Source organism: Pongo abelii, chromosome 7, assembly GCF_028885655.2.
Source record: "Pongo abelii isolate AG06213 chromosome 7, NHGRI_mPonAbe1-v2.0_pri, whole genome shotgun sequence".
In the NCBI taxonomy this organism is placed as follows: Eukaryota; Metazoa; Chordata; class Mammalia; order Primates; family Hominidae; genus Pongo; species Pongo abelii.
Window position 1 is genome coordinate 62,430,999 of NC_071992.2, and position 15,885 is coordinate 62,446,883.

The 15,885-nt window shown below is 42.3% G+C and overlaps 1 protein-coding gene across 4 annotated transcripts in view; it reads right to left on the reverse strand.

Moving 5' to 3' along the window:
- PRKDC (protein kinase, DNA-activated, catalytic subunit) overlaps positions 1 to 15,885 on the reverse strand; it is a 180,925-nt gene that overhangs the window by 72,480 nt on the left and 92,560 nt on the right. For all 4 annotated transcript variants that reach the window (XM_024251029.3, XM_024251026.3, XM_024251027.3 and 1 more), the window contains exons 44-54: positions 15,602 to 15,667; positions 14,435 to 14,507; positions 13,154 to 13,302; positions 12,396 to 12,530; positions 12,064 to 12,183; positions 10,703 to 10,846; positions 8,773 to 8,924; positions 7,633 to 7,764; positions 6,224 to 6,335; positions 2,910 to 3,034; positions 2,685 to 2,834 (exon numbers count right to left, since the gene is read on the reverse strand). In XM_024251029.3, coding sequence (XP_024106797.2) covers positions 2,685 to 2,834; positions 2,910 to 3,034; positions 6,224 to 6,335; positions 7,633 to 7,764; positions 8,773 to 8,924; positions 10,703 to 10,846; positions 12,064 to 12,183; positions 12,396 to 12,530; positions 13,154 to 13,302; positions 14,435 to 14,507; positions 15,602 to 15,667 — 1,358 coding nt within the window. The remainder of the gene's footprint in view (positions 1 to 2,684; positions 2,835 to 2,909; positions 3,035 to 6,223; positions 6,336 to 7,632; positions 7,765 to 8,772; positions 8,925 to 10,702; positions 10,847 to 12,063; positions 12,184 to 12,395; positions 12,531 to 13,153; positions 13,303 to 14,434; positions 14,508 to 15,601; positions 15,668 to 15,885) is intronic.

Consider the following 15,885-nt stretch of genomic DNA (forward strand, 5'->3'; position numbering starts at 1 on the left):
ATTAAAAACCCTCAACAAACCAAGCATCAAAGGAATATTCCTCAAAATAATAACTATCATCTATGACAAACCCACAGCCTACATGATACTGAATGATGGCAAAAACTGGAAGCATTCCCCTTGAAAACTGGAAAAGACAAGGATGCCCACTCTCATCACTCCTATTCAACACAGTACTCGAAGTCCTACACAGAACAATCAAGCAAGAGAAAGAAATAAAACGTATTCAAATAGGAAAAGAAGAAATCAAACTATTCCTCTTCTCTGATGGTATGATTCTATACCTAGAAAACCCTGAAGACTCTGACAAAAGGTTCCTAGAACTGATAAATGACTTGAGTAAAGTTTTAGGATACAAAATCAATGTACAAAAATCAGTAACATTTCTATGCACCAATAACATTACAGCTGAGAGCCAAATCAAGAATGTAAGCCTATTTACAATAGCAAAGAAAAGAATAAAACACCTAAGAATACAGCTAACCAAGGAGGTGAAAGATCTCTACAAGGAGGACTACAAAACACTGCTGAAAGAAATCAGAGATGATACAAATAAATGAAAAAATGGATTAGAAGAATCAATATTGTTAGAATAGCCATTCTGCCCAAAACAATCTACAGATTCAATGCTATTCCTATCAAACTACCTATGTCACTTTTCACAGAATTGGAAAAAACTATTCTAAAATTCATATGAAACCAAAAAAGACCCCAAATAGCCAAAACAATTCTAAGCAAAAAGAACAAGGCCAGAACATCATATTACCCAACTTCACTATACTACAGGGATACAATAACCAAAACAGCATGGTACTGGTGGGGGGAAAAAACAAACAAAAAAAAAACACAGACACACAGACCAACAGAACAGAATGGAGAACCCAGAAATAAAGCCGAACCATCTGATCTTTGACAAAGTCAACAAAAATAAGCTGCGGGGAAAAGATGCCTCATTCAATAAATGGTGCTAACTAGTAACCATATGCAAAAGAATGAAACTAGAGCCCTGCCTATCACCATATAAAAAAATTAAGATGGATTACAGACTTCAATGTAAGACTTCAAATTACAAAAATCCTGGAAGAAAATCTAGGAAATACCCTTCTCAATATCAGCCTTAGCAAAGAATTTATGACTAAGTTCTAAAAAGAAACTGCAACAAAAACAAAAATTGACCAGCAGGACCTAGTTAAATTAAAGAGATTCTGTGCAGCAAGAGATACTATCAAGAGGGTAAACAGACAACCTACAGAATCGGAGAAAATATTCAAAATATTCACAAACTATGCACCTAACGAAGGTCTAATATCCAGAATCCATAAAAAACTTAATTCAACAAGTAAAAAGTGACCCCATTAAAAAATGAGCAAAAGACATGGATACTTCTCAAAAGACATAAAAGCGGCCAACAAATATATATATAAAAAAAAGTCATCATCACAAATCATCAGAGAAATGCAAATGAGATACCATCTCACATCAGTCAGAATGGTTTTCTTAAAAAGTTAAAAATCTGGCAGATATTGGCAAGGCTGCAGAGAAAAAGGAACACTTATACATTGTTGGTGGGAATGTAAATTAGTTCAGCCACTGTGGAAAGCAGTTTGGAGACTTGTCAAGGAAGTGAGAGTTGAACTATCATTTGACCCAGCAATCCCATTACTGGGTATATACGCAAAGGAAAATAAATCATCCTACCAAAAAGACACATGCACCCATATGTTCACCACAGCACCATTTACAACAGTAAAGACATGGAATCAACCCAGGTGCCCATCAATGGTGGACTGGATAAAGAAAATGGTACATATATACCATGGAATATTAGGCAGCCATAAAAAAGAATGAAATGTCCTTTGCAGCAACATGGATGCAGCTGGAGGCCACTGTCGTAAGTGAACTAGTACAGAAACAGAAAAGCAAATACTGCATGTACTTACTCATATGTGGGAGCTAAACACTGAGTACACATAGACATAAAGTCAGGAACAACAGACACTGGGGAACAGAAGAAGGGGAAGGGAGGATATGAGGCAAGAGTTGAATAACTACTAGGTAAAATGGTCACTACCTGAGTGACAGATTCATCTGTACTCCAAACCTCAGCATTACGCAATATACCTTCGTAACAAACCTGCACTTGTACCTCTTTATTCAAAAATAAAAGTTGAAAAAATGAAAAAAAAAAAAAAAAAAAGGTATATAGACTAATAGACTAAGACCAGAAAAGAGTACAGGGACAGGGAAATAATATAATGTAAGTAATCAGCAGCTTTCTCTTTTAACATATACTTTTATGCTATGTTGCAATTTTGAAAATAAATGAACAATTTAAACACATTAACAGAAGCCTCTCACCTGGCAAAAGAGGTACAGAACTCAAAAGCATACATTTTAAATCTGAAGAGAGCCAAGGTAACCCCATAGGCCAACTCCTTCATTTATGGATGAAAAACATGCCCTGGGATGTGGCTCCCCAAGATGCCAGGCCAAGGGAGCAGGGAGCAGGCCCACCTCAGCAGATATCCTATTCTTATGGTGCCTTCACCTTTTCTTCAGAGATTCCAACTTCACAAATGTGCATATCATGGAAACCCACAGGTTCTTCTTGAGTTGGAGACGTCTGAACAAATTAACACTTTATGAGCCAGTGGGACCCAAGAGCAGGGCTAGTGTTCACTCACCTATGTCTCATGACTTGAACGAAGTCCTTGCTCTTTAACTGGAAGTACAGCTCTGTCATTCCCTCCACACGACAAAGTACCACCTCCAGACAGAGTGTTTTCAACACTCCATGAAATTTTGGCAGCAGAAAGAACACAGCATTCATGAACCTGGCGGGGAAGGGAATTGGTGAGAGGAGGGCCGAGGACCCTCCTGCCCCCACAGGATCCCTGGACAGCCCATACCTGTCTGCAAGAGGAGGGAAGCTCTTGGTCACTTTGTTCAAGCACACAATAAACTTGTCCTCCATAGTATTCTGATGTTGCTTCAATTGTTTCGCAACCAGTTCACACAGAGACTCCTCCAGTATCTGAAAAATTAAGTTTATTTTCAAATACACAAAAGTGGAAATGTAGGTTAAGCACTGAAAGCAAGGTTTACCTTGAGTATTTAAGTGAGCCCAACAAAGGTGCTCAATGTTATCACCTACAAGGTAGATGATGGGACAGTAGGTGCTGGGGATGTCTACACTGACCATTGAACACCCTTAGGCTCTGGATCCTTGAGTTCCTACACCTCGGTGAGCCAGTCCACATCACTGTGCTCTGTGCTGAGCACCCAGGTGTCTGGCTCGTGTAGATGCCAGATCTACAGACATCTACAGATCTGACATCTACAGATGTCAGAAGATTAGTGTTTCCTACTGACACCAAAACACGTGGTAGGACCAGTAAGTCCTTTGAGAAGCTAAGCTAAATGGCTAAATATTGTTTGAGACATATTTTATGATGTTCAGATTTCTGATAAAAAATATTCACATGGACTAGAATTTTCAAGCAATTCTATTCACACAGCAGTCCCCATCACTGTACTGTCTGCTCATGTCCTGCCTCTTTTCACCAAGTGTTGCTACCTGTTATATATTCATCTGTGTACCATCTGTCTCCCCTCCCCAAATGCCAGCTCCCCAAGGGCAGGGACATGACCTGTCCTGTTCCCTACTGCATCCCTAGAACCAGAAAGTCCTCAAATGTCCTCCACACAGAGAAGCACTCAGTAGAGTCCACTGGAAGGAAGCAACGGAAAACACTGCTGTCCTTCCTAGCTCACCTCCTTCCTCACAAACATCAGAAAGAGGCGTAGCCAACGTTTCAAAGGCACAAAGACCAAACAGTTTTTCAATGCAAACTCAACACAGACTGAGCGCCTCAAATCTGAAAATCCAGAATCCTCCAAAACGCAAAACGTTTTGAGCCTCAGCATGACACTCAACAAAACGTTCACTGGAGCATTTGAATTTTGAATTTTTGAATTAGGGATGCTCAAACAGTAACTATCATGAAAATATTGCAAAACCAGAAAATGGAAACACTCCTGGTCCGAAGCATTTTGGAATAGAGATACTGAATCTGTAGTATGAGGCTATTTTTAAATTATCTTAAGAAAAACTCTTAACACAAAACCACAAATTTCAACGGCCTGAACCCCATATAGAATACATATAGTATTACACTACCAATTAATCAGATGTCTTTTTATTAAAAGTATTTAATACGACAACACAATGAAATGATCACAATCTAGCAAGTAAAGAAAGCAAGTTATAAAACAGTATGAATAACAGAGACCAAGGACAGTGGAGCTGTGTGCCACAGGTGCTGAGGGACGTTGTGTGGGAAGAGTGCGAGCCCCTCTTACTCACTTCTTTTTATTTTTTTTTGAGATGGAGTCTCGCTCTGTCGCCCAGGCTGGAGTGCAGTGGTGTGATCTCAGCTCACTCCAACCTCCGCCTCCCAGGTTCAAGGGATTCTCCTGCCTCAACCTCCCGAGTAGCTGGGATTATGGGCGTGTGCCACCATGCCCAGCTAATTTTTGTATTTTTTGTGGAGGCAGGGTTTCACTATGTTGGCCAGGCTGGTCTTGAACTCCTGACCTCAAGTGATCAGCCTGCCTTGGCCTCCCAAAGTGCTGGGATTACAGGCATGAGCCACAGCACCCGGCCTCTTACCAACTTCTTTATGTTTACTCTGCTTTCCAAATTTCTACGATAAATCTGTATCACTTTTATATTCAGAAAAAAACATGTAAAACAGAAGTGTTTTTTATTCTTAAGTTGAAATTTAAGTCATGAGAGATTAAACCTGGGGATCTGCTGTAACTTGCTCCATTTATGGTGGAAATGAAGCATATTATGTAGATTTAAACCTCATATTTAGGGATGTTAGAATCATCTTGTAAAAAAGTTCTATTGAATTTAAGAAATCTGTTTACTTACAAAAATAGCTGATAATCCCTAAAATGAATTACAAGTAATGTTTGATCTTCCCAAAGGGGTCATCTTAATTTTATTTTAAATCCAAACTAATCCATACTTGGTGACATGGACAAGGGTCCAATCACAGCGCTGGGCCCACTGGTGCCTGCTCAGGACCACCTGGCTTCTCCTGAGCCTCTTCTCATCCAGCCCGACAGTAACTGTGGCCTGGACTCTACTCTGTCCTTTCTTTCAGGAGAGTAACTGAGCCGGGGTGCAAACTTGAGAATCATGAACATAAAAGCAGTCTATATAAAGCCATGAGGCTGGACGAGGCGGGCAGGGGAGCAGTGAGTGAGGCCAAAGCTGAGCTGTGGAGGTGGTCAGGGAAATGCAGCTGAGGAAAGGGAGAAGGGGCTGCCACAGGAGGAGGACAGGAGCCAAGAGTGTCCTCAGGGTGTGACCAGCTGGGCCACCCAGACAGGCTCTGCAGCAGCAAGATCCCCAGGGATCCACAGAGCACCTTATCCCAGTGATGCCCCTGAAACCCACTACCCTGCTTGGGCAACATGGCGAAACCTTGTTTCTACAAAAAATACAAAAATTAGCCAAGCATGGTGGCATATGCCTGTAGTCCCAGCTACTCGCTAAGGTGGGAGGATGGCTTGAGCCCACGAGTGCAAGGCTGCAGTAAGCTATGATTACACCACCGCACTCCAGCCCAGGTGACAGGGCAAGACCCTAGCTCTAAAAAGACTTTAAAACAATAAAGAACATGTTACTTCTTCATTCAGTCCTCTTATCTGAACAGCGCACTGCACTTAAACGTTCAGTTAGGCTCATCTCACAGTCCTGTCCAGTAGGCAAGGCAGCAGTACTGAGAGGGTAGCCTGGGAGGTCCCTGCCCCTGTTCAACAGCCACACCAAAAACTGCAAGGGGAGGAATGGACTGGGAGAGGACAGCGGCTATCTACCAGGACAATTTCCTCCACAAGGAAATCCTGAGACCAAGTTCACAGTAATAAAAGCTGGTTAAATACTCTCGTCCTGATTTTACATTACCAAGTCGGTTGCTGATCTCTCCATGTTCACCAAGTTTCTAAGGTGTTTAAAAATCATGTGCCCTCTCTAAAAAACTGAGTATTATATTTGCTATATTATAGTAAGAAACAGTAAAATATTAATAAATGCAGATGCCCATTTTGTTTCTAATACCATACAAGAAATAAACATATAAGTATCAAGGGTCATAACAAATCAAAATAGAGTAAGAGGTATTTATTGAAAATTGCGTAGCACACTCACATTTTTTCTCTCCATAACATATCGAAGTATAAGTCCTAGAACTTCTGCTGCAGCGGCATACACTTCTTTATATCTTACAAAGGACATATTATTCACCAAAGCCTGGAAGTATCTACAATAAACACAGAAAAGACATATGCATCAAATAAACCATTCTGTTGTTCCACAAATATAAATGACAATTTTCCTTCTCATGTCATATTGACAGCCTAAGTTGAGGAAATCTAAATATAGAATGTGATGCAAATTCCATGCACAAATGCACACATCAGCATGTACGTAAGGGTGCCCGATGTCATAACCAGAAAAGCGTAGGGCAGTCTGCTGTTCCATCATGCAGAACCGCTGCAGCTGGACCATCCCACAAGGCTGAACAGACAGAAAGGTGCAGTGAAAGAAAGAGCTACTATCCAAGATCACCGGACACTGACTCCCTTTCAAAACCCACCTACTATAGCAGGACAAGGACAATAAAATGAGAAAGAGCATACTTCCAGTGCCGTCTGTGTGAGGAGGCTTCCCAGGGAGCCACCCATTCACTGTCAGCACTCAGGGGACTCTGCAAGGTTATCCTGGCGTAGAAGCCAAAGCCCCAGCCAGTGACTGTCTAAAAGGAGCCGAGTTCCCACTGAGGCTGCTACAAAGCTGGCTGCCTCAGCCCTGAGGTCATGTGTCATCTCTGGCACCAGTAACTGGTCCAACAGTGCTGGGGGGCCAACACAGAGGACCAAACAGAGAGAGTGATTGGGCATGGCAGGTGGAAACCCAGGGAGTGGCCAGGAGTCAACACTGACTTCACAACCCTCAGGAGCAGGACATCTCCTGCTTGTTTTATGATGTCCCAGAACCATCTTTCTGAGGCCTCGTCTTGGCATGTCACACCCAGCTGCCCTAGCTCGCAGGCAGGATGGTGCAGCCCAGTGTCTACCAGCCCTCACGGTCAGAGAGCCCAGTACAAAGCCTTCTGAGGGGTTTGCATTACTTTTGGGGATAAATGTTCAGAATATCAGTTTAGAAAATAAGAAATACTTAACACCTCTCACCTGCCAGCATGTATATGAAAAAATTACACTGTTTTAAACACCTACATTTCTCATTTGCCCCAAACATATTTTTTCTTCCAAAAAAATCTAAATCCATCTTCCTAAATTTAGGTAGACAAAAAAATTTTTGGTACAAATGGGGTCTTGCTATGCTGTCCAGGCTGGTCTCGAACTCCTGGACTCAAGCAATCCTCCTGCCTTGGCCTCTCAAATGTGTTAGAATTACAGGCATGAGCCACTGTGCCTGGCCCAGAAACATTTATAACATGGGTCTGGTCCTTAAATTTATCAAAACTGCACCATACTGAAGTCTGTCAATCCAGTTTGGGTAGACGTGACCTAAAAAATAATCAAGCAAACACGTACTCGCTACTCTGGATGCCACACTGTGGGTCATAGGGAGGCAGGTCATTGGCCATCACGATGCCTAGCAATTGAATCCCTACTGAGTTGTCTTTAGAATTAGGATCTTTACCGGAAAACTTTTCAAATATTAACCTGAAACATAAGCACAAATGAGAAAATTGAGACTGTCGCATAATCAAATAAGAAGCAGGAAGACAAATACAGAATTTTATTTTTTTGAGACAGAGTCTCACTCTCGCCCAGGCTGGAGTGCAGTGGCACGATTGAGACGGAGTCTTGGAGTCTCGCTTTGTCGCCCAGGCTGGAGTGCAGTTGGCACAATCTCGGCTCGCTGCAAGCTCTGCCCCCTGGGTTCATGCCATTCTCCTGCCTCAGCCTCCCAAGTAGCTGGGACTACAGGTGCCCGCCACCACACCTGGCTAATTTTTTGTATTTTTTTAGTAGAGATGGGGTTTCACTGTGTTAGCCAAGATGGTCTCGATCTCCTGACCTCGTAATCTGCCCACCTCGGCCTCCCAAAGAGCTGGGATTACAGGCATGAGCCACTGTGCCTGGCCAAATACAGAATTTTCTAAAGCTAATCTTCAGGGTAAGAAATGCTTTTTCTTTATTTCTGTTTCTTCCCCAGGTCTAGCTTTGACTTTACAGAAATGCTTTCTTTTTCTTTTCCCATATCCACTATCCCTGCTTGCTAACACCTCCTGTTCACATCCAGGTTCCTCCAGCTTTGTAACATTGGCAATTTTATCACCCTCATATTTTAATTATTTGCCTAAATTCTCCCTTAGTTGATAGCAAAACTTTTTGAAAGTTTTAGCTTGCCTCAGGCTACAAAAAAAGGAATTACACACAAGTCCTACCCACCTCCCACCACCCTCTACCCCATGGGCCAATGGAAGGTGGTGCCCCTCCCCAGCATGGAGACATCAGAGGCAAGCTAAGGCGGAGGGCAGGGCCACTGGAGGGTGCGAGACACGCATCTGGTGCCACACTCTGGAGGCTGTGGTTTTATTAGTAACAATAAATTATTTTCTTCCTCCTATCATTTCATGCAATTAAATTTCACTGTAATCATCATTTACCACACGCTACATTTTAACCTAAATTTCTAAACAATACTGCAAAAACCAGTAAACATACCTATAAGGGATGGATAAACAGTCCTTCCAGCACTCGACAACAGTCTTTATAATTTCAAGGTTGTGTCTAAACACAGCTCTTTTTGGATGAAAGACATGTTTCATTAGGAAATTAAGCAATCGATTTGCTAACACTTCATCTTTAGGGACCCCCTGAAAAGGTACAGAAATTCTGTATTAATATGCGGCATTCCATTCTGGAAAAGCATTTTTTAACTCAAGTTCATTTATAGAAGAAATCTGGCGTTTTACAGGAATCCGGCTCCTGTTCAAAGCCCTGTGATTTTTCAGAAACAGGCAACAACAAAGGCTGACCTGGCAAGAGGACCAGGCACCACCGGCGCTGCAATCTCAGAGCTGCCGTCCAGGGTGCAGGCTGCTAGCTGCCATGCCCCATGCAAGCACCTCTGCCTTCCTCACTGGAGCCTCCATGCCTAGGACCCTTTATCTGAGGCCCTGGACAGGGGTCGCATGCAGGGCAGGGGAGCAGCATGAAGGCACTTTCCCCACTCCGACTCAGTATCCAGTGCTTTCTGACTCAGCTTTTCCCCATAAAACTGCAGAGCCTCCTATTCAGGGCCTCTCAACAGCGAGACGGCCCATGTCTGTGCTAATCCATCTGGCTGCTGAGTAGTACACCACTCTAGGGGCAAACAGAACAGGGGGAGTCTCCCTCCAGTGTTAGCCTCTCACTTCCATGACTCCAGAGTGAGTAAAAGCTTCACGGCAACCTTTCTGGCTTGCTGTTGCTTTATTCAGCTCCCCCAAGCCCGGCAGTTCCACTCTCTTGAGTTCAGCTGAGCTGCTGACAGCTACATCAATCTCTTCCAACGGACCCTTGTTAAACTAAACCCCTCTTAATTTTTTCATTTTATTAAGCAGAAAACAAAGTATTTCATTACACTAAGACAAAGAAATCTAAATTTGGTTAACCGTGAAACAAATGAGATAGGTACATCCAGAGACAAGCGTATGAGAAAGCTCCATGTATTTTTTTGTGGGCAGGGTGGTGGTGGAGCTGGGGGAACGTAGTCTCACTCTGTCGCCCAGGCCGGAGCACAGTAGTGCAATTTCAGCTCACCATAACCTCCGCCTCCCGGGTTTAAGCAATTCTCCTGCCTCAGCCTCCCGAATAGCTGGGATTATAGACATGTGGCACTACGCCCAGTTAATTTTTGCATTTTTTTAGTACAGATAAGGTTTTACCACGTTGGCCAGGCTGGTCTCAAACTCCTGACCTTAAGTGATCTGCCTGCCTTGGTCTCCCAAAGTGCTGGGATTACAGGTGTGAGCCATCATGCCTGGCCCCGCATGTGTATATTATATTTAATACAGACTGTTCCTACCATCTCCTCACATGAAAACGTTTGTATGCTGTCAGTGTCCACAGTTTTAAATGAGTAGGCAAAGCTCCAACACACACACACACGTCTACACTGGTGGGTACGGCATTTGCCTCAACATAACATGGTGTTATCATCTGGCAGCTACTGCTTTAGCCCTAATCTTGCCATTACTGGTATCAGTCAATACTCTGGGAGTAGAGAAGCTGGCACAAATGCCAAAATCCAGGGACTTCAGGACAGAAGTCCTCAGAGCCTCCCATTCAGGGTTGGTTGACATTCAGTTTACACATAGTTTTAATAAATTTGCAATCTCATTTCTAAGGCAAGTAAAGGCAGCAAACAAAACAAAACAAACACCTGACAGCTTCATAATAAAAGCAAGGTCAGACGAATTACCAAAGGCAAAGGAAACAAAACAAAACCAAAGCAGGCTGAGGCTATTTGGTTTAAGAGCACACCAGCAATGTAGCAACAAATGCTGAAAACCATAGCAGTCAGTGAGAGGGACCTGAATTATGTGTCATAGGCTCTATAGGCTATTGGCAAAGGATAATATATTAACATAAAAGATGCATCAATCCTTACTGTTGGAGTGGCCAAGCCTGTCCATGAAAGAATAGTGGCCACTATCTCAACCACCATGTAGTGAATTCCTTCTCCTCCATTGTTTTCAGAAGCAGCCAGCTGCAGCAAGGGGCTAAGCCAGTGCTTTGCGTAAGGGCGAAAGACCTACAAGAGGATGTAAAAGTCAAACATCAAAGAATGGTCTTAAACTGCCAAAATATTAATACAAGACTGTATCTTCCATCAGCTAAAATTTTATACTATGACTGGACCTAAAGCCAAAACGGAGGTAAGCACGTTAAAGTGAAGTCATTAGTGTGGGCCCTAATCAAATACGACTGGTGTCCTTATTAAAAGAGGAAATCAGGACACAGAGACAGATACAAGGGGGAAGATGAAGTGAAGACACAGGGAGAATGCCTCTGACACACCACACAGTGCTTGAGGCTGCCAGATGCTGGGAGCGGCCTGGGCCAGGCTCTCTCATAGCTCTCGAAGGAACCAACCCTGCCAGCAGCTTGATCTCAGGCCACGGCTGTCTGAGTCCCCCCAGTATGGCACCCTGAGACCATGTGCCCAAGGTGTGAAGAATCAAGTGAGCCCCGAGGAAAGCAGGTGCTGCTGCAGCCCTAGAGCAGCCTGTCAGGGACCTCCTGACAGACTCACCACGTCTGCAGAGCTGCCCAGAATGACCTTCTATGGAGCCAAGTGGATGGTGTCACCCCACCACTTAGTGCCCTTAGTGGTTCCCTGGTGCTCAATGAATAAGCCCAACCCTCTGCATAGCTCTGGATGGCCTGGCCTGGCTCTGGTCCAGACCACACTCCCACAGCCCAGGCAGTCAGTGCAGACCTGCTTGGCTCACCCAGGGACCACCCGTGCTATGCTACTCCTTCCCTGCCTACTGCAAACTCTCACTGCACTTCGCCACGTCTAGCTCAAAGGCCTTTCCAAAATCGACTCCAAGATGCTCCTACCTCACAAACTCAGCAACTGCCTAAGAGTCAGCTGTTTTTCATATAGAGTTAACAGGAATATTTTCTCTCCTGCTCCACCCCCCGCTTTTTTTTTTTTCTACTATAAGGAAAGAACGTTGGCAGCCATAAGAAAGCGGCTACATGTACTTTATACAAAGACCACTTCTAACTCACGAGAGGTGAATTTACATGTGTTAAAAACGATAAAAGAATGGTGATGAACAAGTAGATAAATACTGGATGGCTAATCAGAGAACAAAAATGTCATGCTCTGTCCCTTTATATTTTCCTTTTTTGTGTGTGTTTTTAAGTATATTCATAGAATTGCAATTGATTCATTCATAGAATTGAATAAACAGACTTATAGAATCTATTCAAAGAATAAAGAAATAATCAATTACTTACCTCTTCTGTATTAATAACAAGCTTGGCTAAGAAGAGACGGATATTTAATGGTACTATTGGATTTCCCAGTTTGCCATGGAGGAATTTCATCCAGGGAGGAAGATCTCTTGGCACTGAATCCTAAAATAAAACATTCAAAATTACCTTAAAAAGTGGAATAAAATAACGATACATTTTGATATTATGGGAAAACAATGACAAAGTAAGACATGAACAAAAAAAATCACATTTATTTGATAAGCAGTTTGGTTTTGTCTTCAATATTAATTGTTCGTTCTCAATATGACACCAATGAATATAGTATTAACAGGTAAGATGAGTGGGAAAAGCACCTCTTCTTGAGGTGGGCCCAGGCTTCTGTGCATGTGCTTCACCAGGGCCGTCAGGGGCGCCATGCATTCATGCCGATTGAGCTCGTCCATCTCCAGCTCTAGCACATCATCATGCACCGCGGGGTCCCGCTGCTCCTGCGAAAGGGAGGGCCCAGGAGAGCAGAGGGTACAGTTAACATTCAGTGGACAAGGCCGTGGATGTGGGAGGCTCTTTCTGGGGCAACAGCATATAACAAACACGTAATAATGATAATTTGGTAATAATATCAAATACACTCACTGTACAATTAACAGATAAGAAGGATTTCATGTCTTCCTTGCATCCCAAGTACATAGTCCCCATGTCCCGTCTGCCCAGTCACTCCACAGGGTGGCTCCTGAGGTCAGATGTCTCTGTTACACTGACCCCTGACCCCCATCTATGGTCACTCCCCAGGGTGGCTCCTCAGGCCAGATGTCTCTGCTATGTTAACCCCCTGAACCGTCTGTATGGTGACTCCCTGGGAGTGCACCTCAGGTCAAAGCATCTTTGCTATGTTGACCCCTGACCTCTTACTGTGCTGATGATATCTGACTGCTGAGCCTACAGAATAAAAGGCTAGGAATTAGATCTTGGAAAATTCTCCAAATTAACTCTGTACTCCGAGGGTTGTCAATGGACAGAGAACTGGCTTCCTGTAGTAACAGCAAGGCATAGCTGTGACCCCCTTTCTTCATAAACATCAACAATATTCTTTTAGTATGTGAAATGTGATCACCCGTCTCCGAAAACGACCAGTGGCAGGTCTAGGGTCTTGGGAGCTGTATGAATAGCTCTGAACTCCGGTTGAGAAATCAAATTGACTCATTTCCTCACTCAGGGTACTGTCTGCCAAATATGACAGGGAAGACATATAGGAAGGACCATCTGAAATATAAAAAACGAGAAAATTACATGTATTCAAACATAATTAGTAAGAATGTATTTCTCTAAATTCAAATGATATGAAAATTAAAGCGTATTTTAATCTAAGGTTTTCATCAAGCCGGTGATTATTAACCTATTATCCAGATTAAGAAAGCAAAAAAGAAATGGGGAAGAGATCTCATTTTCTTTTTGTTGTTATCAAGCAGTTATTCTGTCACAGACAAGGAGATTGTTATACTGGTCCAATTTTGCATATGATTAACAAATTTTCTTTGCATTTAAAATTTTGATGATGTACATTTTGCCCATTAAGTCTAACATAAATGTGGGAAGAAATACTACTGAAAAGTAGCTAATCCAAAACACCTAAGAGATTTAGAAAACTGGTTCAAATTTTATTCTCATATCAAGAAATGATGATAAAGCTATAAGGAAAAATTAAGCAAAAAACAAAAACAAGGAGCATATAGAGAGATAGTGGACTAATTTTAAATAGGGAGGCCAGGAAGAGTCTACTTCAGGGGTTGGCATTAAACAACATGTCATGAGGTATGCTGATACCTGGGGTTGAGGGTATTAGAGGAAACTGCAAGTGCAAATGACCTAGGGCAAAAGCAGGCCTTGCGCCTACAAGGCACAGGCAAGGGCCATATGCTGGAGTGAGCAGTAAGAAGGGCTGCAGGGGAGGGGGTTGGCAGGTCAGGGGCCTTGAGCAGCTCTGTCCTGCCGGAGATGGGAACCCACAGTGAGGCTGGGCACAGAAAGTGGCTGGAAAGGACTTGTATTCTAATGTAGACTTCTGAATGTATCTAAATAACACACAAACACAATCCATATGCAAACAATAAGACACCAAGCTAATTTTGTATTTTTAAAAAAGTGTAACATATCTGAGCCCCATCTAGCCACTCTGAGACCTTTTTATGGAGCTAAGTTTAGCTAAGTACATTTCTTTCAAAATACAATTCCATTTGCCATTTAAAATACTTTTTCAAACTCAATTTCAATGTTTTAGGGTACTTATTTTCTATTTACATAAAAAATACCTTACTCCCCTATTTGTCTTAGAACAAAACAAAACAAAATAACCCATCGATTTGAATCCTTTCTCATGATTTTGAAAACATCCTACCTGAATCCCCATTTGCTGCTTCTCTGGCTTCTTTCCTAATTTCAATGTACTTTTTCTTTCTTTCCATAGGAACCTATTGGGCAGAACAAATAATGTAAAACATTTTATAATAATAGTCATACTTTTTCTGTTTTAGTAGCAATCTGGCAAAAACAATTATAAATTTTTCAACAAAACAAAACAAATTTAAAAGCACTAAAAAATAACCTCAAAAAGAGACTAGTGAGTGTCCCTTAAGGAAAGCCCATCCTGCAGATTCCCACAGAACTCGGCCCAGGCACTTAACCTCCATCTCAGCTCTGGTACAGCTCACTGCATACAGTCTGTACCAAGCTCTTACGCCTGGACTGCTGATAAATTTTATTTATCTCTGAACCTCAATTTCTTCAAATCTAGTTATGATATATCATAGTGCCTGTAATTGTTGTAAAATATAGAAGTAACATACAGCATGTGTCTACACGCTTAATAAACTGGTGCTAATTTTGTTGTTTTTTAGTTCTTTTGAACATATGCCTAGAAAACAATCCTAGTCTTGTTCAGGAGAAGTACAAGGCAGTATCACCATTCACATGTAGTGGTGAAGCACTAAGACATGGTGGAGGTCAGCAGCTGTGTGGAGAAAGTGCACGCCATGGTGGATGAGCTCAGCTCTCTGCCCACCTTCCCATTTCCAATGGGTGCTGAAGGCAGCAACCACCACATTCTTACCAACTGCCCAACTGCTAAGGCTGGCATGTCAATCTGAGCTTGGCTAAAACAAACCCTGTCCCATCTGCCAGAGCAAGTCTTCCAGTTAATCCATGACTTCTCCATGATCCTGCCACGTTGCTCAAGCAAGGCCACAGTAAGGATCTCAACTTCTTTGACTGGAGTAATTCACTCAGAAAACAACTTCTGGGATATGTCCTAACACTTCCTTTTACTGGCACCGTCTTTCCTTCACATGTCAAGAGATGAAATCAAGTTCTGACAAATTTTGTAGTTGCCTGAGATTGTATCTGAAGCTACAATTGCCAGATTTTGTAGAAACCATATGAAACCACCAGTTTTTGTTGAAAGCCGACTTGAATATTGGCAACTTAATGTGTTTGACATAATACGGTTTTCTTTGTGAGCACTTGATAAGTTTTTTTTTTAACTTAGAACATTGAAAATTTCACTCACCTCAACTTCTACAGGAAAATTATAGCGGCGCTTCAGGTCGATCAGATTTTCAAAAATAAGCAAGTTCTGTGAATACAAAGAATCATATAAAAATAGCTGAATGGTGAAGATCCTCATAACCAATGTTACTTTAGAATGAATGCTGTCTAATAGCTCATGGAAAAGCACTCCAGATTTAAATATACCTATGCAGAATTAAACGAACCACATCTTTAATATAAGATGGTGCAAATTATCTATAAGTTTAACTGATATAATCTAACTTTTGAACTCCTACAATGACA